This window comes from Euphorbia lathyris, chromosome 8 (genome assembly GCF_963576675.1).
Source record: "Euphorbia lathyris chromosome 8, ddEupLath1.1, whole genome shotgun sequence".
In the NCBI taxonomy this organism is placed as follows: Eukaryota; Viridiplantae; Streptophyta; class Magnoliopsida; order Malpighiales; family Euphorbiaceae; genus Euphorbia; species Euphorbia lathyris.
In genome coordinates this window covers 33,802,117-33,828,706 of record NC_088917.1, presented here as the reverse complement: position 1 = coordinate 33,828,706, position 26,590 = coordinate 33,802,117, and the positions used below count along the sequence as shown (strand labels likewise).

Here is a 26,590-nt window from a genome sequence, read left to right as displayed (position 1 = left end):
AATTTATTGTATCTAAATAAAATAACTACAACCAAATTCATGAATTTAATAAAATAGTTAACTACAACCAAATTCATGAATTTGATACTAATTTATAGCTTCTTGAGCCGCTTAATGAGTTTGTATATATTACACTAATCAAATTTTTCTATTTTCAAAATATATTATAGATCTCTACTTTTTATTAAAATAAACTATTAAATCCATCAATCCATAATTTTAGGGATAATGTATCAAAATAGACTTATGATTTTTGGAGAAGTATTAATTTAGACTCCACGTACAAAATAGCATCAATATAAGCTTAATGTTTAAAAAATATATCAATTTAGGATTCGATAACGGATTGGACACGTCATTCATATTACTCCGTTAAGTTCTGATTTTTCCCTCCACGTACAATTGGTAGAACTTAACAGAGTAATATCAATGACGTGTCTCATTCCGTTATCAAGGCCTAAATTGATATCTTTTTTAAACGTTAAGCGTATATTGATGCTATTTTGTACGTTGAGCCTAAATTGATATTTTCCAAAAAAAAACCATAGGCCTATTTTGGTACATTATCCCATAATTCTATTAGTAAAACGTTAAATTTTTGTATAAAATGATGGGTTAATTTAAAAAAAAATACATGTGGTTTCGCTAATTTGCAGATGAATGTCTGTACGGATTTTTTCCTCGTTACAAATTAATAACTTTTAGATTGACATTACCAATTTGGCCATTGATAACCTCAAAATAAATAAATAAAATCAAAAATTAGATTTGTTCAGTATCATATTTATCGTGAAACAACGTCTCTTAATCCTCTAGTTTTTTTTTTTTTTTTAACAGGGTTTTTTTTAAATTAACCCTAAAATGATATATTACCCTTTCTATTACAACTATTAAGTCCTTCATTTGGTTCTTTTAAAACAAAAGGTTTAAAGGGCAGCCCGGTCGCACTACGCGTCCCCGCTAAGCGAGGGTCCGGGGAGGGGTCCCACCACAAGGGTGTACTGGGGGCAAGCCTTCCCCTGCCAATTTATTTGGCAAGAGGCAGCTCCTAAGACTCGGACCCGTGACCTCTTGGTCACACGACAACAACGTTTACCGTTGCGCCAAGGCTCACCCTCTTAAAACAAAAGGTTTAATTAAAAATATATATATATATAAATAAATTGAATTCCGAAATGAAAGTTAAAGAAACAAAGGTATATGAAAGCATTTTGGCATATGAGAGAGTTTTGAGTTTCAGAAGAATGTTTTTCACACGCTGATATAGATTCGAACTTCTGCTAAGAATGTTGTGTTTGCCTACATATGCAATATCCAATGAGAAAACCTAACTTTTAAACAAATCCAAGATTCAACAACTTAAGACAATATAGACCCCAAAGCAAAATCTACAGAAAGCAGAGCGTAATTTTGGCATTAGGTATTGGTATTATTGATGTCTCCTCCTTGAGCTATACAAAGTTATTAGCTAAGAAGCAAGAACCATCCACTAACCATATAAGACTTGTGGCACTATAACCTTCCTATCTAGCAGCAACACCAAAAATGTTGTCCAAAAACCAAATCTTATCTTCAAATGGAAATTCATAATCTGCTCAATTTACCTAAAAATGTAGGCACACACTATCCCTTTTCACAATCTTATAAAACCCATAAAAATGTAGGCACACACTATCCCTTACCTAAATGGAAATGCTCTACTATTAAGCATCAACCTTAATTCTGTAAAACTATTGGCAACCAAATAAATGCAAGAATTATAACAAGTATCAACAATCTTATAAAACCCAAGAATGTCACATGTATAAAAATAGTTATAGTACATTATTGACAATGAATCTAGCCAACTTCCTTTCATCTAAATATAAAGGGATTCATTCACCCGTTTGTCAGCAGCTTTCCTTTCCTCTTCATCCCTCTTCCATCTTTCATATGCATCATCATCAGTTCGTAGCTCATGCCGGCATATTGGACAAGAATTGTGTTCCTCCTGCAAAAAAGGTTTGCTTATCAGTAAGAAATTACAACATTATCCCATTCATTTGGAGAACTTTTGACCAACACAACTCGATTATTTCGCATGATATTATCTCCATACAACAGAATCCTGCTAAGTTTATGGAACTTTACCAGCCATGGCTTTAGACAAGGAGGATGGAATCTGTGCTTGCATGGCAACTCTTGCATCTTATCACCAACCATCAAATTCTCCTTACAAATTGCACACTCTGCGTTTCGTGCAACATTGGCCAAGATTTCCTCTGTGAGGGTAATAACTGGAAGCTTTGCAACAACCTCTTTACTTGCAGCAGGTGCTCTGGGTTCGTTCACCATAACCTTAAATGCAGAATTATCAAAGAAGCCAATGTTAAATCCTTGCACGAAAGGTGGTTCCACTCACTATGCACCATTATATCAGATAAATGCGAGACTAGGCTATATTTTCCTATTGACTCCTTGAATTAATGTGTTTCAAGAATTTTAAGCATCTGACTCCTTTTTGGTTACAGACTTCTATGGGAATGTACAAGTAGGTATCATTAGACATCATCAACATAAGGTGAACTAACAAAAATTTACTTCAGACTCAATTTTAAAGAGCTAAACTAAATACAAGCTTAGTTAATCGAGGACAGTGAGCTTAAGCTTCTAAATTTTACCTCAAGGTTGTCTAATAGCTCTTGCAGAATATTAGAAGCATTTTCCATTCTGTTATTATCATCCATTCCTGGAACTACAGAAGGTTCAGCAGTCAAAACAGAAGCTATAGAGTTCATGAGATTTGACTGCACAAGCCATTGAGGCTGTGGTGGCTCAGGATCCACAGTAAGATGCCCCTCGAAAAGATACCCTACATTTGAAAAACACACACCATAAGAACATCCAAAATAACTCCAAAAATTCACTACTGAGATTTACAACAGAATTTAACCTCTGCCTGAAGAACTAGGGTACACTTCGGGCGGATTATCAGTCAGATGTAAATGTTCCTTGGCTTGAACAATGCAATTTTTCAAGTGCTCCTTTTCAGAAGAATCGGAAACCAAGGTTTCAGCTTCCTGAAACAGCCCTAACCCAGCGAGCCAAAAACCAGGAGCTGTATATCTTGTCTTTAGAATCGTCGCAACTCTGCAAACGACAGAATAGAACTGCGACACCAGAACAGAACCAGAAGAATAATTAAAGATTCAAAATTCGCATTGCAATTTAATCGTAAACAACGGAAGTAATAATGAATCTGATAACAAAAGGTAAAGCAGCTTACTAATTTGCGAAGAGAAGGGGAAGAAGAGAGGTAGAAATCGCGAAGATGAGTTTTGATGGAAGATACGGCTTCCTCGAATATCTGTTTCTTTGCTAACTGTTTCTGCAATTCCTCCAACTGTTGTTTCAATTCTTCCTCCGATGCCATTTCTTCTTTCTCAAACACAAGATCGGAAACGCGTAAAAGCTACAATTTTTCTTTCTGATTTAAGATCAATTGTCTTGCAGAAGGGGAAAGCCACCTGGTTGTGCCGCCGCTCGAGCCACAGAACCGCGTTTAAGGAATCCTGCGTCTACCAATAATGCTATACCATGTCATGTCATTGATGAAAATTATGGAGTTGATATTAAATGAAGGATAAAATAAAAATATACCCCTCATGTTTAGGGTCACAGGTAATTTTACTCGTAACGTTTAAAACGGTATGAGCAATTTTACTTGTCAATTTAAGAAATAATTTATCAAACTGTTTTCTCAGTCATAAATCTTTGTTATCTACATTTTATATTTGTATCATATTATCACTTATTAGTAGCAGATCACAAACATATGATTAGACGTGAAAAAAAATTAAAAAAATAAGCAATCGTTGGTACGATTTTGATAAAAAAAAATTCAAATATTTTGCCTAATTTATAAATATTAATCTTCAAATATATTATTAAATCATAAAAAATAGGGTGTTGTTAAACCCAGCCTCATTTTCCCACCCCTAGCCCCGTGAAAGGACGAAAATGCCCTTTCATGGGTTTTGGGAGGGAAATTGCTATTTTTTTTTGCCAATCCGACACGCGGGCGTGTGGCCATCACGCCTCACCTCGCGGTCGGACGTGATAGCCTCACGCCTCACCGTGTGGTAGGACGTGATAGCCTTCCGCCTGACCGCAAGGTCGGGCATGTGGCTGTTACGTCCGACTACGCGGTGAGGCGTGAGGCTATCACGTCCGACCGCGAGGTGAGGCGTGATGGCCACACGCCCGCGTGTCGGATTGGCAAAAAAAATAGCTTTTTTATCCCGTAAATAGTTCGTTAAACCCGTAAATAGGCCGTTAAACCCGTAAATAGTCCGTTAAACCCGTAACTACAGAATTGTACTTAAAACCAAAAAATAATATAAGTTAATTAATAAATATTATTAATCACAACATATAAAACTAATATAATCTAGTCCAAGCCTCTCTCCTTTCAGCGTATAGATTCTCCAAGTGACGAACACTCTGATGACAAAATAATCGCCATTGGGTGGCAATGGGAGGCACTGGAAACGCAGGATGTAAATAAAGACGTATGTAGTGACGATAACTCCCCAAATGACAAATCACAATCTCTCGCTCTGGTGGTCTTCCATCGTCCGAACGCATCGGCAGTATAGTGCAACATCCTAATTGTTCTGTAGTAAAGAGGAAAATTATTGCGTTCAATACAGATGCAGCAGCAAATAAGTCATCCGGACTCACCATCCAGTGGGACTCACCATAACCCGCTCCTGCCCATTTAATACGTGTGAGGGCAGCATCAAATCTGTTCCCGTACACTGGCGCATACAGATCACGGTTTGCCCGCATCTCATTCTCTATGAGCACTCTCATCAGCTTCCACTCCTCTTGGTTATAAATGATGGCATCGGCTAAAACACGAAATCCACAGTTACCATCTGCTACAACATCATGGAATCCAGTAATAAATGGTACGATGAGACGTTGAACCCGATGTAAATGGTGGTAACTGGCGATATCCGCATCAAATCCGACTGAAAATATTAATATATGAAATTTATCAATAAAAATATATTTACTTTAACTTCAACATATATATAAATGAAATAAAATATACCCGGCATCTGGCTGTTATGCACAGATGAGGATGAAGACGACTACGACTACTCCTCGAACCTGAGGACCATGCTCGACCTCGTGGTGACTGACTGTACTCCCATGCACTCGGATTTCGTTTTGTTGATGAATTTCCCTTTGGTCTACCCCTAACAGTGTCTTTGACCTCAGGTTCTTTAAAGCCACTTTGTTCCGGGTTTATCTGATCATGAATCATCATCGATATGCTACGCACCATTGAAGGATCTAATTTTTCAACCTTTTCCACAAGAGATTGAAAAAATCGGTGATCCTCAGACCCGTCAGCATATACTGGAGCAGTAACTGGTATGTCACTCAACCCTTCAAACGCAAGAGATCTCCAAAAAGGATGGATGCGTTCAACACGGACCGATTCATTTGTGTCAATATATGTTTTAAGCTCACATGCACACGGAATGCCATGAGTCATGGGCAACACGCATCCGCATTCACTTACCACATCCATACTCAATCCCTGCATACGCTTGAGCTCATCATTTAGTACAGCCAAGCAGTAATGTGAAACGTGTAAGTCGAGATACGTGAAAGGTTCTCCACATTGATTCACCGCAGATCTTCTTCTCGAGTCCTCGAGTGAGTATCTGATTATATACAATGAAGGATTACAAAACTAATGTATTAAATTTTAAAAGATTAAAGCAAATAACAGAATAAATGTCTTACTTGATCGCCTCGATCTGAGCCTCAATGTCCTTGTGCACCTTCGCCCACACTGTATCAAGTGCACCAGTAGATGAATTCAACCATTGTTTCAACTGTGCATGTGAACTCTCCACTCGACAGGTTGTGGTGTTTCCTAAGTGCAACACCTTGTTCGTCCATGCTCGACAAAACTTCTCTTTATGCACTAGCCACGTGGTCTCCACGTACTGAATCACACCAGGCCAGTTGCCAGTAGTATTCTTCATGGCTACCACTGCCGCCTCATATTCAGCTTCTGTCGGGGCTTCAATTATACGTTTCCATTTGGAAGTCTTAAAAATTTCACCAAACTTCTTCATTCCACTCAACTTGCCAACTCTATCCTCCACATCTTTATTAATATGCCATGTGCACAATAAATGATGAGAATGAGGAAATACCTCACGAACCGACCGCATCAGTCCTAACTCCCAGTCTGTAGCAATGGCTGTCGGATGCACATCAGGTTGGAGCAAAAGCTTCAATTTTTGTAACACCCACATGTAACTACCCTCGGTTTCATCCTTCATGATTGCATAGGCGATCAAGAAGTTTTTGTTTGAAGGCGTCATTCCAATGATTTCAAAGAATGGCATCTTATACTTGTTTGTTTTATATGTTGAATCCATACCAATAAACAAGTAATAAGATCGGAACAGTGTGATCGATGTTGGATGTGCCATAAATAAGTGAGTCATGACATTGCTGCCCGGCACCGCTTGCGTCCAATGTATATAGTCCTTATCTATAGCAAGCCGATAAAACTGACAGATTACATCCCGACCCTCAAAGCTCTCAGTCCTGATTTTCTCCCTGTAGTTATAGATATGTCTTTGTGTCGGGCAATCCTCCGGATGTTTTTCTTTGATTGCAGCAAAAATAGCACAAGGCTTAGCTTGAGCTGAACTCATTTCACGAACAAGTTTTTTGGAAGCCGGGCTTAGTCCGCTCATCTGTTTGTAGCCCTGACGATATACAGCCAACTGATGACAGTGCTGTCCTCTATCTCCAGGAATCCCATTCACCACCCAACCGCCCAATTCGCCGATTTCCATAACCTTTATCTGGAATTTGCAACCACAGTACTTTGTTTTTGTATTCTTCCGTAGTATAACATCCATATCCACATCCTTTTTCCTTTTATAATTCTTAACACCATGAGCACATTTAACCAATATCCACTTTGATTTGCGCCCCGTCTTGTGCGACGCTGTGGTTAACTCAAACCCGATCCCAATTGCCGTCTGTTTTGCCCAATTAACAGCTTCATGATATGTTTGAAATGTTTGTTTGGGAAAAAACTGCGAGCTGTAATCTATGCCGTTTCCGTCAAATTCTTCCCACGAAACCTCCTGTAAATGATTAATAACGAATATTACATTCCAAAACGTGACATTTCTACAGCGTTTCGGTGTCTAAACCCAAAAAATAGCCACAAATATGCTCGGGCGTGTGAGCTTCATGCCCCACCACATGGTGGGGCGTATGAGTATCACGTCCCACCATGTGGTGGGGCGTGATAGCCACACGCCTCACCATGAGGTGGGACGTGGGGCGTGTGAGCATCACGCCCCACCTCATGGTGGGGCGTATGAGTATCACGTCCCACCATGTGGTGGGGCGTGATAGCCACACGCCTCACCATGAGGTGGGACGTGATGTTCATACGCCCCACCATGAGGTGGGGCGTGATACTCATACGCCCCACCATGAGGTGGGGCGTGATGCTCACACGCCCGAGTGCCGAACCAGATTTTTTTTTCCAATTCAAATTACAGAAATGCAAGGAAGTTAAATCGGAAAAATACCTCGAATTCGGACGTAGCATCACTCCCGTCTACTCTCGGTGATAACGGATTGTCTTCCATCAAACGTGTTGTCTTTGATTCGGATGAAAATGACCTTGAGAGAGTTTGGGAGGGATTCAAATTTTCAGTTTTTGTTCAAAGGGCGGTTAGATCTTTTTTCGGGGCTGGAAGTGTGAATATGGGGCTGGGTTTAGTAACCCACAAAAAATATGAATTTTGTTAGAACCAACTCATATGCAATTAGTGGAGGGTAAGGAACAAAATATCAGTATTTTATAATAATATCTAAAAATTGAGCCAACTTGTCAACGTTAGAGGTAAATTTGCGCTTGACTACCAATGCTAGAAATAAATTTCTATCATTTTAGATGTTAAGGGTAAAATTGTTTGTTCCTTTTAGATTTTCATATCTTGATTTTTATCTCTCATTAATCCCTAGTTGCTACATAGGCATCCTTTATGGATTTTCATTCATTAGGATACGTATAGGCCTCCGTTTGCAAGTTTTCAACCTATCAGGTTTTATTTATTTTTTATATCATTATTTTTATACGAATTATAATGTGATCCAATCGATGTTGATTGGTTATACGAAATCATTATCATCAATGTCTGATAACTTGATTGCTCATTTGCTCGTGACTTTCTTCACAAGGAAATGTCCTTCCCAGTTAAGTTTGAACTTCCTTTTTTTATCTATATGAGTCTGTCTGGTCTGTTTCAAGGCTAAATCCTTTCTTTGATTGGATTCTGCTTCACCTTTTTACTGAAGGATCATGTAATCATTTTCTAGTAGAATTGGATGTGGTAAAAGGTTGTCATTTGTTTTTCATCCATCTGAGGTAGTTGTTCATATCGACTTCAGGCTCGTTCTGTTTCCAGTATCTTCATATCCAATATTACTCTCAGTGACTTCTTTTCTACTTCAGTTGGTAGGAATGCTTCCATTTCATAGACAAGTGAAAACGGAATGGCTCTAGTGGATTACCTGGTTGTTATTCTATATCTCCACAAGAGGAATGGGAGTTGTTCATGTTAGTCTTTATTGTCTTCTTGAGGATTCTCTTGATGTTCTTATTAGATGCTTATACCGCTCTATCGGCTTTCGGTCTGTATTTGGATGATCTTTAGAGCTCAATTTTGTATTTCTGCAGAAATTCCATCACTTTTCCTTGAAAGTTCATTTTGTTGTCTAATATGATGTAATGTCCTAGACCATATATGGATATGATTAGGGGTGTTAACGAGCCGAGCCGATACCGAACCCTACCAGGCTCGGCTCAACTCGATTAAATTTTTACTCGAGCTCGGCTCGGCTCGAAACTCGACGAGCCTTGAAATTTCATGCTCGACTCGAGCTCGAGTCAGATTCGGCTCGAGCTCGAAAAGCTCGCGAGCCTGAAATTTTTAGGCTCAAATCGAGCTTCACACATGCTCGGTTCGAAAAAAGCTCACGAGCTCGATTCATCTGTATTCAAAAGTGTTTTTTTTCACATTTTCTGAATTAATTTTAACCTGTAATAGTTTAAACCTAAATTTGGGTATTATGTATTTGGGCGCAAAAACTATTATTAGGTACTACTTAAAAAAAAGGTTATTTATTACAATTTTTCATATTTATTAATAATAAAATATATAACATATTATAAATTAAATATTAATAAAATATATTAATTAAAATATTCGAGCCGGCTCGCGAGCTTTCGAGTCGAACCTCTCTAAGCTTGGTATTGGCTCGTTAATGTCTCGAGCCGGTCGCGAGCTTGAGTCGAACCCTGTCGAGTCGAGCTTTGACCGAGCTTTAACCGAGCCGAGCTCGAATAGTTCGTGAGCCACCCTAGCTCATTAACACGCCTAGATATGATAGACTTTTCTAAGAATCTCTTCACTTGCTACGCGCAAGTTTACTGAAGTATTCAACCTCGAACCATTTTGAGAAATAATCAATTGCCACTAGCATGAACTTGTGTCCATTTAAAGCTTTTGGTCTTACTTTTCTGCTTATGTTTACTCCCCAAGTTGTGAAAGGCTAGATTGATGCTTATTTTTGTAGTTGCAGATTCGGTAGATGAGTGAGATCTCTATGAATTTAACAGTCATGGGAACCTTTTAACATATTCATGGAAGTCTCTCTCCATTATCAATGAGAAGAATCCTTATCAAAATATCTCCTTACTAGAATTTTTCATCCTATATGTGTTTCATATATATAAGAATGGACTAGCTCCATTATCGCATGGGCCTCTACTTCATCTACACATCCCAGATGCACCCTGCCTTTTGTATAGTACGTCATTGTGTAGGATGAATTGTCTGACCAATCTTCTAATTACTGCTTGATTCTTATCCTATGATCTAGGTGGAATTATCCATTTTTTATTAAAGTAACTATATCATGGTACCAAGGCTTAGTGTCAAATTCCAGTGCCACAACATCTTTATAACAAGGCTGGTGTGTTTTGCGACAACTAAAGGCTTTGAAATAAGATTCCCTAGGTTTTCTCAACTGAAACTAGAGTTTCTAATATGTTTGCTATTTGATTTTGATCCCTTAGGATATGTTGAAAGAAACATTCTTGGAACTTATGACCAATCCATCCAACTGTTCGAGATAAAGCTATAGTCTTTCTTCTTTCAATTCCCAATTTCCTTGTTCTTCCTTAATGATCAATTTAGAGTCATCCCTAACTTTCATATGAGCTTCCCTTATGATTAACAAAGTTTTTAACCCAAAAATTCAAGCTTCATATTCAGACATGTTGTTTGTTAACTGAAATGAAAGCTTTTTTGCCATTAGGATCCTTTCTTCTTCTTCTAGTGTGATTATACAACTCCAACTCATGTCATGGTGGAATTCAAATCCCCATCAAAGTACATCTTCCATGGTTGGACTTATTGATGGCAAGTTTTTTTTCTAAGAACTCATAAGTGATGGCTTCTTCTTCTCCCAATGACTGTTGAACTAGGAATTCTGCAACTTCCCTTCATTTGATTAACTTATTTGTCACATACTTTATGTCAAATTCTAATAAGAGTAACAACAATATTGCTAGTTTTTCAGTCAAAGATGTTGTTTGATACAAATACTTTATTGGATCCATTCTTGATATGACAATTGCTTTGCAAGATTAAAAGTAATGTCGTATATTCTTTGTTGCCCAAATGACTACTATACAAGTATTCTCCACCATATTTTACTTTATTTCATAATCAAGAAGCTTATTACCGAGGTAGTAGAATACGTGTTCAACACAAAAAGATCCTTCTTATATCATCATTGCCCCAATTGTTTCTTCATAAATGGCCAAATACAACAATAATGGTCTTCCCAGTTTTGGGTGGCTTAAGGACCAGAGAATTTATCAGATATTGTTTTAGGTTACATTGATAATTCCACTCTGGTTCCTTCTTAGAAATTTGAAAATAGGCTTACCTAATATGGTTAGTCGTGCAATGAATATGCTAATGAATACAAAGGAATCCTGTAACTTCTTTCTTTTTCTTTGATGCTGGAATCTCTTAAATAACCTTGATTTTGTATGGATCAATCTATATCCTCTTCTAACTCCTATAGTACCAAACACACTTTTTCGGATCTAGACCGATATTGAACTCTTTAATTCTTGCTAGAATTTTCTCCAAGGTGAGAAAGTTTCCTACTGTAGTGGAGGATTTGACCATCATATCATCCACATAAACTTCAAATTCTTTATGGATCATGCCGTAGTGGTCATACTTAGGTATGTTGTGTTGAAACCCAATTTTGATGAAGTTTTTATTATGACAAAAATTACATTGAGGAATTAGATCCCTTAATTATATTAAAATTCAGAATTATATAACTGCTTTATGTACTAACAAGTTTGTTAAGTGTTGATAAATTAATTAAAGTTGTTGGATGCTTCTGAGTCAAATAAAAGAAATCAGCAAAAAGGCATTTAGCAAAATAAAGGCCCAATCAGAAGCTGAGCCCAAGCCTAGAACCAAAAGCAAATCCTGGTCTGAATTCAGAAGATGACAATATCATCATCTTCCTCAAGGCTTGCCCATTCTGGTAAAACATAGAAAACAATCATCTTTGCAACAACAACTCATCTCTCTTGATATACAGCAAATTGGAAACGCTCCAGCCTACAAGATCAGAAACTAGAGAAGATCATCAGATGAAGCTCCTAAACGGTCAATAGTCTTCTGAGTCTCAAACGGCTAGTTTCCTTATTTGGCAATGTGACAGAAAAACCAAAAATCCCAGAGAAGAACAGAGGAAGTTTCTTCTCAAGGGATGTCTTTTGGATTCAAACGGCTAGTTTGAATCTCTGCTTATATAAGCAAAGCTCAAGAACAAAGTCAAGTAGACCAATTCAAGTGCATAAAGCTATATACGAGATATATTACAAATCGTGAAAAATAGAGCAAAGTGTAAGATACAAATCAAGTTTATATCTATGTAATTGTTAGAGAGAGATTAGTTCGATACATTTTCTATCTGAAGAAAATGTAATCTTTCGATTGTAATCAGTAGGGATTTGCTACTTCAATCATAAGTAGCAATGAGTGAATTAGTTAAGTATTGAGTGAAGGAAGGTACTTCATTCATACTTAGACTATTCTGTAAAAGGTTGTGTTCTCTACCTCTGAAAGAGATCTTTAGTGGATTAAAGCTCAGGAGAAGGTATCTTGAGGACTGGACGTAGGCAAGAGGCCGAACTAGTATAAATCCTGCTGAGTATTTCTTTCCCTTCTACTGCTTTTTACTTCTACTGAATTATTTTATGTTATGAACTTTATCTCACACATTAACACTCTAAACACTTTTAAATTGTGCATACATTTCATATCTTTAGAACCTCCGATAAAGAGTCATCATCTGAGTTAGGAATTGCTTAAAGGCGTAAATTATTCAAATAGTTCTATTCACACCCCCTTAGAACTAATTCGCCTTATTAGGGACCAACAAGTGGTATCAGAGCTAGTGCTTTATTTTAAATATATAACCATCTTGAGTTAAAGATCCCCTAAATGGCTATCAACAACACATGTCACCTTCCTGGTAATGAGACCAAATAGATCCTCCTAGAAGGGTTGTCTATTACCAGACCCCCTCTGTTCTTTAGATCAAATTATACATTCTAGAAGAACAAAATGGAGAATTTCATCCAAGCTCAAAGTATGAGTGCATGGCTAGAGGACAAATGGACCGATGAAGATCTTAAAAAACTTCAAACTAACATTTCGGTTATAGACATGCTTCATTGTCCGTTAGATGCTATAGAGTATAATAAAATCTCAGAATGCGAGTCAGCACGAGAGATCTGGAATAAGCTGGAGGTTACATATGAAGAAACCAGCAAAGTGAAAGAATCCAAGATTAACTAGAACATGAGGGTGTACGAGCTGTTTAAAATGCAAGAGAGTGAAGGCATCTTAGACATGAATGTCAAATTCACCAATATCATCAAGGAGCTCAAACGACTGGGAAAGGTTTTCTCAGAAGAGGAACAAGTGAAGAAAATCCTTAGAAGCCTCCCAAAAAGCTGACAAGCCACGAAAACGGTATTGAAGAAGCTCAAGACCTGAATACCTACAAATACGATGAACGCATAGGATCTCTTCTCACTCACGAGATCTTTATGAAGAAGTTTGAGGTGAAAGAAAAGTCAGAAGATAATAAGCAGAAGTCCATCGTACTAAAAGTTGACTCAACAGACTATGAAGAAATGGTGATGTTCACTCGGAAGATGAAAAGAATGTCCAAGAAGAATGACATATATAACAAGAAGACATTCAGAAGGTCTGACAGACCCAAGAAGGAATACATTGATAATAAGTTCAAGAAGGAACCAAGCAAACCTATCACTTGCTTCGAATATCATCAACCGGGGCACATAAAGTCAAATTGCCCAAACTTAAAGAAAGAGAATAGACATGACAAGAAAGCTATGGCAGCCACATGGAGTGACAGTGAGGAATCCTCATCCTCCGAGATTGAAGCCTCTTATGTTGCAAACATATGTTTCATGACACTAGAGACAGACGAGCCCAGAGCTTCTGAGAAAGCTGAGTCATCTAATGTTGCTGAAGGCAAGGAGTCAGATCAGAGTATTGAGGTAAGTCTCTCTTCTGAACATAAAGAGAAAATGATAAATGCTCTCTGTGATCTTTATTCTTTAATGAAGAAATATAATAAAAAGATCGAAGTGCTGAATAAAATATGTGATGAAATAGAGGATGATAAACTTGCTGTCTTTTGGAAGAAGTTCTCGTTTAGATGAGAATGTTGAAGTTCTGATGAAGAAAATCAACCATCTTACCGAGAAAAATAAATCTTCATATCACTTTAGAGTTTTTTTACCGTTTTCCTAACATCACATCTTTCGAATGGTTAAAAATAGAAATTTTGAATACATATGAAGAATAACGCTGTATAAACAAAAAAAAAATGAATGAAATATCGGGCTTCAAAATGTTTTTTTTTTTTTTTAGGCATTCTTTTACTCTTACTCATTATTACCCTCAACCAACATATTTGACACTTGAAAGTTGAATCAACGTTGATCAAAGGTTGTAATCAAGAAAGGTTCAATCAAAGGTTTGGTCAATTGACCTGAGTAGTAATGACAATTAATAATTGACATAAAGTTTCTAGAAATTGGACTACTAATTTGGCAATCATATCTCACTGTCAATGACCAAAATCAAGCTGTATTCAACAAATCAAAACATATTTCCATTATCAATTTCATCACAATCTCTATTGGCTAATTTGCCAAAGTAATCTACCAAATAAAAAAATATAAGAAAAATACAACAATTAAGGATGATAAATTTGTCAGTAAAACCCAGAAAAAAATATGAAAATAAAATCACAAGTAACAATTACAATTATTTAACTCTTTCATCATCTGTAAAATGAAATTATGTTTTTCTTAGACAGAAGCTTCAATCCTTGGCTCAAATGAGAAGGCAGACATGAACTCTGCAGCTTCACCATTCATACAATACTTTGGCAATTCAACCCAACTATTAGTCCTCAAATCACACATTACGTAACTGAAAAGCTCTGTAGAGTTCAAACAAAGAAATATCTGCTCACCAGCTCCAACACAGTTTATGTCCACCTTCTTCCCATAGAATTCATGTGACATTGCTGGAGGCATTGCTGCAATCTGCTGCCACGATCGGAGATCCTCGTTGAATCTCCACACTCTAAGACTTGCACTTCCAAAAAATTCTGATAGCAAAACAACCAGCATTTCGCCTCTACACTCAACCAGATCAACAGAGTATTCATAAAACCCTGGCAATAGCCTCGGATACTCGAAGAAGCTCCTGCGAGTCAGATTGCAGCCGACAATTGTACCTGATGAGCTAAGGAAATAAGCAATTTCCTCTCCATCTTTAACAGTCATAACCGATGAGTATTGCTTAGATGGGCTTCTTTGCATGTCTGTTGCTACAACATTTCCGCCCTTACTGAGGAAGTACACAGCATTGTCATCATTCGAGTCGAATTCCTGAGATTTGTTGTCAACTTCTCTTTTCAGTGAAATCTCCTCCTCCCAGCAATTGGTATTTGAATCATATATTTTGCACGAAAGTTTTGGTAGGTCACCAAAGACCAAAACAAGCTCATAAGAAAGCTGTGTTCTGGGACAAGTATTCATAGCAATGACAAGAAGAGGTTGATTGTCAGGAAGATTAGCTGGAGGGAGTTCGCGAGTGGATCCTGTGACAGGATTGCATACAATTAAGTCGCCTTTTTCATTCCGGAAGCAGACTAAGCCACCAGAAGCTGCCACAGGCATGGAATCACACATGGAGCTTTGCTGGAGGAGAGGTGGATGATTGAGTTTCTTCCAACTTCTTTCAGCTGAGTCAAAGATAGTCCATTTGTTAATGTTTGGATTAACCATGAAAAACCATGGATCTCGTACAGGTATCTCGGAGCAGGCAAGCTTGAAACTTGAAGAATCTGCTACTGATTTCCATCTCTTGCACACTGACTTAAGGCGAAAGAAAGTGGAAGTGGGCAGCCAGGAAAGAACCCTTTCAAGGATGTCTTGATTGAACTCATCCAACGCAAAGTTCATCACACCCTCACCTTCTTCTTGCATCTTTCTCTTCCGGCTTGGAACTGAAGCCCAGGAATCGTTTCGCTCCATAGATTAGAACTTGAAAATATCAAACTGTAACAACAAGTAACAACAGAGATGTTGGTGAACACAATACCAGAAATTAAAAGAAGGTTTTACTATCTGATAATAAACAAAGTCACAATACTTTAAAACTCATAGCTAGGAGTAAACTAAAGACTAGATGAGGACTTTAGAACCCAAAATAAGTCTTGAAACCCTAGCAAGAAATTGAAGACACAAGGCTCAAAAAGAAAATTCTTTTAACCAATATATGCGAATATCTTAAAAGAGAGGAATAAAAGTGAGGAAATTGACAAGAATGCAGTAGAGAGGCATCTTAGCTAAACAAAGATGAAAAAGAGAAGAAAAGGGGTAAAAGGGGATCAATAAAAGAACTTTTGTTTTGGAGCAAAGCAAAGAAGAAATTGGCATCAACACCAAAAAGAAAAGGAGTAAATTACATGAATGATAACACAAAGGGCATTTTACCCACTAAGATTCCAATTTTAGGTTCAGATTCTTCTCTACTCTATCACATAGAAACAAAGCATTAAACAGATAATCAATAAATTAGTGCAATTAATAATCACTAGAAGTCACAGAATCAAATCAATTGAGCCAATAATACATACAAGTAAGATGAAGACAACAGATACCCCCCACATTAAGAAAGAAGACAAAAGAAAAGATCAAACAGAGAGAAGGAAACTTGAAAATGTACCTGATAGCAAAGAGCAAAGTGAAGAAGATGAAGACAGAAATTGATACTGAAAGAAGCAGCAAGGGTAAGTAAGTAGTGGAGTGGTGGGTCTTAATGGAATATAAAGAGAAGAGACAATGACAAATCCAACAAAAAGAGAAAAAAGCAAAGCAAGGAGGAAGGAAGGGGAGTAGGAAGGTTCCTCAATTGGAGAGGAGGAAGAAGAAGAAGAGAAGAGAAGTGAAGTGAAGCACACGAGAGAAGTTGACTGAAGAATGTAAATAAAGAGTGATTAAAACATTGGATTCGGGTTGGACTTTAACTAAGATCCAAACAAAGTCTAACTAGGTAGTAGAGAGAGAGAGAGAAAGAGAGTTAGGGTTTGCAGTTGCACATGTGGGTTTTGCACTTTAAGCCACAAAAGAAAGGGAGAAGACGCACAAACACACACACACGTAGCCAGCCAGTGAGTGAGTGATAGAGTAAAAGAAAAGCAAACCAATTCTATGTCAAAGGAGGGAGATGATGCTGATGCTGCAGCTGACCTTTGTAAAGATAAAGAGGAGAAAAAAGAAAAATTAAAAGAAAGAAAAGCTCTTTCTTTCTCTCTTTCTCTCTCTTTTTCTTTTGGAAATGGAAAATGGAAAATGGAAAATGGCTCCTCGTTGAGGAATCTCTTCCTCTCTGTCTGTGCCTTTGGGTTTAGTGTATTGTATACAAGTCAATGCCCAGATTTGATTCCTTACCTTAGCCAAACCAATTTCATTTAAATTGCTACTAATTTAATTAATCTCTATTCTAAAGACAAAAAAGCCGTTAATTACGATCTCTTTTCTTGTGTTCTGCTGCAGAGATCTCGATGCCAACCAATGCCATTTTCTTCCCTTCTTAATCTTTCATGCCAAAATTCATCTTTAGACCCCTATCTTTCTAATTTTAGTGGATTCAACCTCTTACATTTTATTTTAAGGCATAAAGCCCATTTGACCCCTAAACTATAGGACCAAAATCAATTAGCCCCCCAATCTACCAAAATCAGCAATAAGGTCCTCAACCTTTGTAAAACTCACCAATCAAGGACAAATCAACAAATTGGATTAACTCCTCCTTTCCTTCTACATTCTCATCTGTTTACTCTTCATCTCTCCAACTCTATAATCATCACACCAATGTTGAAGTAACAATCATTGTTCCCTTCAATTTCAAAGACCCTTGAAAATTCTCTCTCTCTCACCAAAATTTTTCTGTGAAATATTTGATGAAGTTTGCTGGACAATACTTTATTGTTGCTATAGTTTTTATCCAATTATTGAAAATCTTCCGTAGCTTTTGAATGTCACTAACCGTTATTTCATCATAATCCAAGTAGATTACATGTTTAACACATGGTTCTAGAATTTCAGTTAAATAATAATTCAATAGGTTGTATAAAACTGGACGAATTGAAACTAAAGTAAAATCATTCACAAGATTTTTGTCATAGATATAAACATTCAACTTTCAGAAAGGGAATGTAGAATTTACAGTCTTACCCAATACTCTTCTTGAAAGTAATGACATGGAAGAAATGTGGTTGTGAGCAGATACTCAAGTATTCAGGATCAAGAGTCATGGCCATATGAACTAGGGAATGATGATAGAGAGAGTTGGAGTTAATAATGTTAATTTGGGCTTGATTGGTGAGTTTTGCAAAGTTTGAGGACCTTATTGCTGATTGTATAGAATGAGGGGTTAATTGATTTTCAGCCTATAGTTTAGGCGGCCAAATGGGCTTTATGCCTTATTTTAACATATTAAACTTTTGATTATTTAGCTTTAACATAAAATTTAGTTATTTATTTCCCCTATGTCAAAATTTGGGTTTTTAACTGTTCAAAAACATTTTCTCTATAGGTATAATATCGATATAAAATTATAAAACTTTTGTAAGAATTTATAATTTTAGATGTATATAAAATGAACAACTTTGTTTTAACTGAATTAGATATTTACAAAAATATATTTGTGGATATGAGTATTTATCTAGTTCTCCGAGACATGTCTAATGGATTTGGTGTGGACAAGGAAAATTATTATGAGGTCACTAAAGCTTATCAATTTTCAGAGCAGACTTGAAATTTATAAAAGTAATTATATTTTCATATAAAATATTTATATTGAAGTATAAATTATAATTCTTTTTATTGAAAGAATATGTTGTTTTAGGTGGATTTATTTGGCTTCAATTTGAAATTTGGTTTTTAAATTTAAATCAAATCCAAATTCATCTAAATTAACAGCAAACTGTGTTAATTTTGGACTGAGATTTTTAAAACTCATTGTCCTCAATCCAAACCCAATCTAATCCAATTTATGAACAAGTCATAATCACTAGAAACTAATTTGACATATGTGGACTTAGTGTGATAAGAAATAAATGATTAGGAGTTTGGTATGTTAAAATAAAAGATTAGGGTCCAACCACTAAAATCGGAAGAACGGGAGGATCTTAGGTACTTTTTGCCCTTGTTCTTTGATTCCCCGGTTTTCACGGCCGGTCCCCTACCTCCCTACTTTGATGGGCCTGCTTCCGGCTCAAATGTAGCCCATTTGCGATACTACTAAGAAACTCGACCCTGGGTTTTAATGGGCCGGGTTTTTACATTGTCCGCCCGGTGAAAAAAAACTGAGAAAAAGCGGAAGAAATGGCTAAAACCAAGCAAGAAAAGAATGGCTGAATCGTTGGTAGGTGTAGTGTCACAGTCATCGCTTCTTTCTCTAGAGCCTTCCAGGTTCGGCTTCCGGACTAACGCCAGTGTCTCATCCACCGTACGGATTCGGGGATCTTCTAGCGGCAAGTGTAGCTATCGGAGATTTGCTGTTTCCTCTGGCAACCATTTGAGGCCGCTACTCACTGCTAGGGTTGTCTCGTCGGATTTCATCGAGTCTGCGCTCATTACAGATAGTGTTAATTTGTCATCGGAAGGGATCGAGATTCAACTGGATAGCGGAGGCGGTGGTGGCTATTACGGGGATATAGGCGGAGGTGAAGGTGGTGGTGGTGGTGGTGGTGATAACAGCGGAGGAAGAGGAGGCGGTGGTGATCCCAAGAACGAAGGCGAGGGAGGGTCATCTGACGACAGTGGTGGTGAGAAGAAGAAGATGGCATTGTCTATGTCGCAGAAGTTGACTCTTGGCTATGCTGCTCTTGTTGGATGTAAATCTCTTTAACCATTTCTTGTTTCTATTTTAGTTCAAATTCTTCATGTACAGATGGCTTTCCAGTCGGTTGATATTCGAATGTAATGGCCTAAATTTGGAGATTTATGGGTAAAGTGTAATGCAATATGCTGTTTTAGGTCATTTTTTAGTGCCTTTAATAATCTTGAAATGCTTGATTGTTATTCAATCTAGGTGGGATTGAGGGCTTATTTATATGTTACTCAGCTTTTATCATAGTAGATAGAGGTGCCTTGAACTTTAACACCTCTAATAGAACACTTATGTCTGAAATTCTTCCTTGTACAGCAGAACTACATCTTAGTTCCTTTAATTGTGAGGAAAATTTGGTCTTTATAACTTGTTTTTTAGGCTGTCATCAGTTCTATTAAGAGTTAATGTATTGATGCTGCTTGTCTATATGACTATGAGTTGCTGCTTATCTTCAATATTTGTGTATTTCATTTGATTTTAGTATGAATTTGGTTGTACAGTTGGTGGTTTCATGGGCTATATGAAGAGTGGTAGCCAGAAGTCACTTTTGGCCGGAGGACTCTCTGCCTCAATACTGTATTATGTTCACACACAGCTTCCTACAAATCCAGTATATGCATCGTCTATAGGGCTTGGTAAGAGATTTTAGGCATATACTATTCTTCTGTGCAAAGTAGCATTATCTCTCTAAAATTTCTTCTTCCAAATTTTTTTTGTTTCATTTCTTTCATTACACAGTGATATCTTATCACGCAATTAAGTTCTAAAGATAAAATATTAAATGCTATTTGTATATATGAAGTGACCAAAGCATAACTTTTAAGTTTTAACAATAGTTGACACCTACTGGTTGGGACTAGAATTTAGTTATTGCTGTGTTGTATGTATCAAAATTTTCCATTGTATTCTAATAGTTTATTTTTTGGCTAAAGTTCTGCTTGTTTAAAAATGATGAACCTGGAATCTATTAGCATGCGGCAGCAATGCATTACAAGAAATAATTTGATCTATGGATTTATGTATTCTCAATTCTTCCATGTCTAAAAATACCATGACTGATCAAAGCACTTCGGATGATGGACTTTCAACTTTGTCACTGAAATTTTTTTATATGCTATTTACTGAAACCTTGTAAAAATTCGTTGCTGTTTTCTTAGTCAAAGGCCTTATGTGTGTGCTGCAAATCTTATCTGCAGTTGAGGCTGCTCTCTCATTTTACCCTCAACATATAAAGCTCCTAACGTTTGGTACTTCCATTTTCAAATTTCCAGGTGTATCTTCTGTATTGTTGGGAGTGATGGGCTCTCGTTTCTTGAGGTCAAAAAAGATAATGCCAGCTGGTGTGGTGTCTCTGGTTTCGCTGATAATGACCGGTGGCTACATTCACGGAGTCATGCGAAGCTTACACTGAAAATACTATATAGTGCGATGCATGTCAATAACTAGACATGATCTTTGGCCTTCACATATGGCAGATGATGTCTGTGTTTTTGTTTTAACTAGGCATGTAAAAGTAAAAGTGTTGTTTTTAGAATGTGGTTGGGACTTGGAACTTTTAATGCATAGATCTTGCAGTATCTTTCCTTTTAATGGAAAATCATGGAATTTTCTTTTACACCAACTCCTAGCTAGTGGAATCGTGGAGATGTCTAATCCATATTGCTTGAAGTTGATACGCCATCTCTATATGGATAGTTAAAGTTACCTTATTTTAAGGGTGTTCTTGAATTTTTGTTATCTTAGATTTACACTAAAAGTAGAGTAACAAAATATCTTTTGTTACTGTCTTTGAGGGTGTTTACACGGGTTATTAAATAAAGGGGGGATTTAAAAGGTTTGTTTTCATATTTTGGCATTTTTAAACTCTTCAATATGGCTGATCTTTGAGGAATAAATCATGTGTAACACTATTACCTAGAGTAGAGTTGCATACAAAATTATACGATTTTAGGGGGTAAGGTTTTACTTTCTTTATAAGCCTTATGAATTTCAAATTCAGGCATAGAAGTCTTCTAATTTTGTCATTTACTATCAAAAAAATCTCTTAAAAATGAAAAAGTTAAAAAGTTAGAATTATATTTTTCATGTAATCATATTTTTTATTTTTCAAATTATCATTTTCAGATTATTTCTCTAAACATTCAATTTCTTCTTGCTAAATGCTTCTCTAAACATCCAATTTCTTCTTACTAAACATACAATGCTTAAATAATTTCAATTACTTCAAATATGATTTTCGGAGGAATACCTCCTATTAAAGAGGTCAAAGTTAATGGACTTTTATTAATATAAAAGCAAAGTTTGTCTGATTTTGAAGTTTTGGAACCATATAAAAGAGTAAGGTTAAAACACTATAAGTGTAATTTACCTCAATTTGAACTATTCATATTATTTGTAAGTCAGAACCAAAGTATATTTAATCAAATACTCTTTCCTTTAAAGTTGGTTTCATTTCTTGTATAATTTTGGCTCCCTAGCTTCAACCAAGGCTAAAATCATCCAAAGTATTTTACACTAACAAAAACAACAGGGAAAAGTTAGATTGGGTCATGCAGCCACCCACACATTTAACACGACATGACATTATATATTATATGCAACAAATACCAACATTACACTTCTACACAGTCACTGAACATAAATGTCCATCTTTGTTAATTGTTTACACAAAATAGCTGTCCTATAAGCATTGGCTCAGTATGACATTTCAATTGCCTTTGGTTGAAAGAGGCAAACTAGAGAACATATTCTCATTAGTTTGAATGAGAATTTGAACCCTTTCACCTCCTCAATACAATGCCAAAAGCTATGTTAACAATCATCATCCCCAAATAGTAATTTGCTACAAGGTAGATAACACCAAGGTTAACAGCACAAGACAATTAAATGTTTTTTTAATAATACATCAGAATCTTCTATTCATATTCAAGCAAGGTTAGCAACAACCTTCTCCGGCCCAGCAGATTTTCCGAAGCAACCTGCATCAGCTGAAACTTCACCAGAGAAACCAGGTTTTGTGGTTTCAACCTTTTTTTCTGCCAGTGGAGAGGGATAAGGGCTTTTGCTGCCCAACCTGCACAGTGTACAACTTCATTCATATAATGTATTCACTAACAATACATGGCAGCAGCAAACAAGATATTGCAAATCAAGAAATTTGAGTTTCAGATATCGGTTTTATTCCTGTGGCGATGGCAGGTTTCTTGGAAATGAATTAGTACAAATGTTGTATTAGCTTTTACTTTACCAACATGTGTTTTCTAATTAACTCATAAATCATGGTCTTTAGTCATAAGACTAAGTTGAATTTAAGTGCCAGAGGCTCTAAGTTATAAAAGCCTACATGAGGTTTTTTCGGTTTTTTTGCCTATTCTATGGGTTCGTTTAGGCTTGGATATTTTCAAGAACCATCCAACGAATAGGTTGTTGCAATTATTCCATCCATATATTCCAAGTTTTCTGAATTTCTGAAGATGCATCACATAGAGAGAGCAGGTGAGGTGTGAGGGGAGGATACCTGTCCCGTCGCTTTTCAAAGAATCGCTGAAGGGAATGTCTCCTAGCGATTGGTAATTCTGACCAGAGAACGATAATAGCAACCGTCAGATAACATGCAACTATAGCAAACAAAATCGAGGATGGACATAAAATACTCTAAATCCAACACTAACTGCAGTTCAGGGCTCTATTACCAGCATGCAATTTGCAAAGTGCGGAGCCTTGCTGAATAGGTGTTGAAGGCAACACATTTGTGGCACTTTGCAGCGAAGGAGACCTTAAAAGAACTGGCGAGTTACCAGCTGGAGAGCCAGGTGCAGCCTTCTTCACGTCAGAAGGCTTAACAGAAGCTGCGGCAGAAGCAGCCATAAGCATAATTTCACGAACCTAAGCACATCCAGCATAGTAACATAGTTAGAACAAAATTCATCTACAATTCATGGCCTGAAAGCTTCAATAAAGGCTAACCTTTTCAGCGGGAATTGCATTGAATACAACAACACTTCCACTGTAGAAGATGGTAAGCTGGTCTGGGGCAGGAGTGGCAGCAGTTGGTCCACATGCAGCCACCGGTATGGACCTAAAAATGAAAGTTGGCTGTTAGAGTAAATTGCATTCTCAGTGTGTATCTAACTTTTTTACAAAATGCTCCTTGAAGAATTGCATTTAGCACGATCTTAAATATCCTTCCCATAACAAAGTACTTAAAAGAGCATGCAATGTATATTTGTTGTTTGACACTGAAAAGGACAAGGGAAATGAGGAGATCCTAGATGAAAAAGTTGAAGATGCATGGACATAACAAGAAAGAATGAAAGATTGTTCATAACTGGAAAATGATTATGAAAATACAGAAACTATCCTGCTGCTTAAGGAGGCTAAATACAGCTCACGGTAGAATTATGTTCTTTCTAAAAGCACATGACATTTAACATTAAGTCATAAATTTTCATTGAAAAGAAATTGAAATAAAACATTGCCAAGTTTCCATAAGACTCCACTAATTTGATTTGCAACCAAGGTACAGGGAATTCAAAACCTTCCAGTACAAATATTTTTCTTACAAGTTTTCAAGTTAACCACTACGGGCAGAGGATTTAAGCAGTAATAAAATTCTGAAAAATGGAGTCTAACAAAATTCCGCACAGATAATGGAAAATGGAACAGAACTGTGTATACCAACTAATTCGGAAAACAGATGAAGGGAGAGAGAGAGAGTTTACATTTCCCTCTCTCAACCCTCACATCAAGTATGATGGCATTATTAGGGCGCTCTTGTTAATCCTATGTCTTCTGACTTTTAACAATATTAAAGTTTGGAGAGTCCTTTTTTCCTAGTTCATGCGGCCTGGATTAAGATTTGAAGTCAAAAAGACAATCTTGGAGAACTCCAGCATGATTTATAGTCTTCTCTACCTTCTTGCTCAATCTTACATATATAATATATTTTTCCCTTCAGTAAGTTTACTATGAATGCTTAGGACTCCTAATGATCAAACAAGTTAGATAAACAAGCATCATAAGAAATTTCGCTTACCGAACTCTAGCCTAGGTACAAACCCTACGACTATCCTGCCGTTTTAGGCGGAAACTGTAATCAAACAATTGCTAGAATTCAGAAATGATGTCTGTTTAACAGCATAAGGAATGAAGAACTTTTGATTCATTAGCCTCCTAAAGAATCTGCTGAGCAAATATAAGTCAAACACCTAAATTTCACTTCATCCGTCAGCTACAAATAGAGAAATAACAAGAGAAAGACGAATCTGCAACCACACTTCAAACAACAATAAATTTTGAAACTTGTACTCAAACTAGGATTCCAACTAAATTAGCAATTTATTTCAGCACAAACGGATATAACAACAATATGGCAACCGCATTCGTTTCACTACCAGTTTCTGATGAAGATTAAAGTAGTTCAAATTCTTAATTAGCCTTGTGGCACAAATTCAAACAGATCCCATATGTATCTTCTTTTTGGGGCAATCCTAAGAAATAAAAATTAAGAAAAGAAAAAAGGTCAAAGATTCATTTCATACCGGGAGCCACCGTTTGCGAGACGAAGAACTCCTTCCTTGAAAGATTCGAAGGTCTGATCACCATTAGCAGCAGAAATAGGAGGCAGGATGAGCTCTTCCTCCTTTTTGACCTGCTCCATATCTTTAACCTTAACTTCCTCGTAGGAATCAGGTTGAGGATCCATCATATCCAGATCAAAGACCAAAACCCACTGATTTTTCTTTGCTTTCTTCTTCTTTCTTCTTCTTCTTCGGAAAACACAGAGAATTTGGGACAGAGAATAAAAACTAAATTAGACGGCTTTTTTTTAGTTGTTGATGCGTTGTCATATAAGGATTGGAGGAGGAGTAGGCAGGCAGGCAGGCAACTTATATTAAATAAAAGAAAATAAAATAAACTAGTCATTTCATTTCTTTATAGTTGCCATTTTTAAAACGTGACATTTTGTCACATGGCCCTCTTAATTGTTTTTTGTTCTTTATGGCTTGAAATTTCAAATTTACCCTCCTCCTGTTATTTATTTATTTAAATATTATGATAATTTGACTGATTTTTTGGAAATCACAAACACCACCTGAAAATAAAAGAGTTATACTCCAAATAGTAAAATCACTTTAAATTTTACATGGCCTGAGGAATCATGCGAACTAGTGTCTAGATTTTGGCTTTTACATTTTTACTACATATACATACTTGAGTCCTTCAATTTTTAGGATTTTGAAAAGGATAAATTATAATATTGGACCAATTTTGAATTCATTTATGTATTAAGATTCATTACAGTACATTATATATTTAAATTATTTCATTTAGAAATTACTCACAATACCATTCATATAAAAAAAAAAAAAACATTTTCTTCCTATTTCTTCTTTCTCTCTTCCTTTCTTTCTTATTCTATTCATTGGAAATCCTTTATTTTCATACACCAATCTAAAATCCAATATCTTGTAAGTATTATTTTCATTTTACATACATAAATCCCTTTGGGTTTGGTAGTTTTGTGTATTTGAAGTTAATTTTGTGTATTGGACATATATTTGGAATTTTCTGATTTTACCCGAGAGCTTCATGGTTTGCGATTTTACTTTGCAGAATCATGTGAAGCTTAAAGGCTTCGCGGATCCGCTAAAACCGCGAAGAAAAAACATACATATACTACGTGGTTCCACTAAACCACGAAGAACTACGAGTTCACGGTTAAATATTTTGCTTCATGGTTCAAGAAATCATAAAGCACGTTTACTTTTTTTTCTTCTTTAATACATTGTTTGACACTATCTTTGATTTTCTTGTTTTGTAACAGTAGTAGTATGCCAATCGACCATTTCTAGTGTGTGATCATGTAGAACAGCCAATGGAAAAGCCATGACATACGAGATGGTGAATCGAAGTTGCTTCGACTTTCAACAAAA

The 26,590-nt window shown here is 36.5% G+C and overlaps 4 protein-coding genes across 7 annotated transcripts; 1 reads left to right on the top strand and 3 right to left on the bottom strand.

Moving 5' to 3' along the window:
- Positions 1 to 1,757: 1,757 nt before the first annotated feature.
- On the bottom strand, positions 1,758 to 3,585 carry LOC136204184 (E3 ubiquitin-protein ligase AIP2). Its single transcript, XM_065995382.1, has 5 exons — positions 3,266 to 3,585; positions 2,933 to 3,149; positions 2,661 to 2,851; positions 2,131 to 2,337; positions 1,758 to 1,990 (listed from the first exon to the last, which is right to left on the bottom strand). The coding sequence occupies exons 1-5, from the start codon at positions 3,410 to 3,412 to the stop codon at positions 1,859 to 1,861; spliced, it is 894 nt and encodes a 297-aa protein (XP_065851454.1). The 5' UTR covers positions 3,413 to 3,585; the 3' UTR covers positions 1,758 to 1,858.
- Positions 3,586 to 14,309: 10,724 nt separating this feature from the next.
- Positions 14,310 to 17,442, bottom strand: LOC136203886 (F-box only protein 13). 2 transcript variants are annotated; one of them, XM_065995100.1, is made up of 2 exons: positions 16,485 to 17,442; positions 14,310 to 15,814 (listed from the first exon to the last, which is right to left on the bottom strand). In XM_065995100.1, the coding sequence occupies exon 2, from the start codon at positions 15,788 to 15,790 to the stop codon at positions 14,555 to 14,557; it is 1,236 nt and encodes a 411-aa protein (XP_065851172.1). In that variant the 5' UTR covers positions 15,791 to 15,814; positions 16,485 to 17,442; the 3' UTR covers positions 14,310 to 14,554. The 2 variants fall into 2 exon arrangements, with proteins under 2 accessions (XP_065851172.1, XP_065851173.1); XM_065995101.1 differs by lacking the exon at positions 16,485 to 17,442 and adding an exon at positions 15,909 to 15,926.
- Positions 17,443 to 19,145: 1,703 nt separating this feature from the next.
- On the top strand, positions 19,146 to 21,270 carry LOC136203978 (protein FATTY ACID EXPORT 2, chloroplastic). Its single transcript, XM_065995184.1, has 3 exons — positions 19,146 to 19,659; positions 20,156 to 20,290; positions 20,927 to 21,270. Exons 1-3 carry the CDS (start codon positions 19,173 to 19,175, stop codon positions 21,064 to 21,066), a joined length of 762 nt encoding a protein of 253 aa, XP_065851256.1. The 5' UTR covers positions 19,146 to 19,172; the 3' UTR covers positions 21,067 to 21,270.
- A 951-nt stretch (positions 21,271 to 22,221) lies between these two features.
- LOC136202809 (protein TIFY 3) lies at positions 22,222 to 25,547 on the bottom strand. Of its 3 annotated transcripts, none has more exons than XM_065993707.1 (5): positions 25,196 to 25,547; positions 23,622 to 23,733; positions 23,348 to 23,540; positions 23,173 to 23,230; positions 22,222 to 22,728 (listed from the first exon to the last, which is right to left on the bottom strand). In XM_065993707.1, exons 1-5 carry the CDS (start codon positions 25,360 to 25,362, stop codon positions 22,581 to 22,583), a joined length of 678 nt encoding a protein of 225 aa, XP_065849779.1. In that variant the 5' UTR covers positions 25,363 to 25,547; the 3' UTR covers positions 22,222 to 22,580. The 3 variants fall into 3 exon arrangements, with proteins under 3 accessions (XP_065849779.1, XP_065849777.1, XP_065849778.1); XM_065993705.1 differs by having other exon boundaries at positions 23,327 to 23,540; positions 25,196 to 25,514; XM_065993706.1 differs by having other exon boundaries at positions 23,352 to 23,540; positions 25,196 to 25,513.
- Between the last annotated feature and the right edge of the window lie 1,043 nt (positions 25,548 to 26,590).

Excerpts from the sequence above, each read along its gene's own strand:
- LOC136203978 (XM_065995184.1), top strand. The coding sequence starts at position 19,173 with ATGGCTGAATCGTTGGTAGGTGTAGTGTCACAGTCATCGCTTCTTTCT. Across the intron at positions 19,660-20,155 it reads CTATGCTGCTCTTGTTGGAT|TTGGTGGTTTCATGGGCTAT; the intron begins GTAAATCTCTTT and ends TTGGTTGTACAG. Across the intron at positions 20,291-20,926 it reads TGCATCGTCTATAGGGCTTG|GTGTATCTTCTGTATTGTTG; the intron begins GTAAGAGATTTT and ends TCAAATTTCCAG.
- LOC136204184 (XM_065995382.1), bottom strand. The coding sequence starts at position 3,412 with ATGGCATCGGAGGAAGAATTGAAACAACAGTTGGAGGAATTGCAGAAA. Across the intron at positions 2,852-2,932 it reads CCCTAGTTCTTCAGGCAGAG|GGTATCTTTTCGAGGGGCAT; the intron begins GTTAAATTCTGT and ends TTTCAAATGTAG. Across the intron at positions 1,991-2,130 it reads CTTGTCTAAAGCCATGGCTG|GAGGAACACAATTCTTGTCC; the intron begins GTAAAGTTCCAT and ends CCTTTTTTGCAG.
- LOC136203886 (XM_065995100.1), bottom strand. The coding sequence starts at position 15,790 with ATGGAGCGAAACGATTCCTGGGCTTCAGTTCCAAGCCGGAAGAGAAAG.
- LOC136202809 (XM_065993705.1), bottom strand. The coding sequence starts at position 25,362 with ATGATGGATCCTCAACCTGATTCCTACGAGGAAGTTAAGGTTAAAGAT. Across the intron at positions 23,541-23,621 it reads ATGCAATTCCCGCTGAAAAG|GTTCGTGAAATTATGCTTAT; the intron begins GTTAGCCTTTAT and ends GGATGTGCTTAG. Across the intron at positions 22,729-23,172 it reads TTTGAAAAGCGACGGGACAG|GTTGGGCAGCAAAAGCCCTT; the intron begins GTATCCTCCCCT and ends TACACTGTGCAG.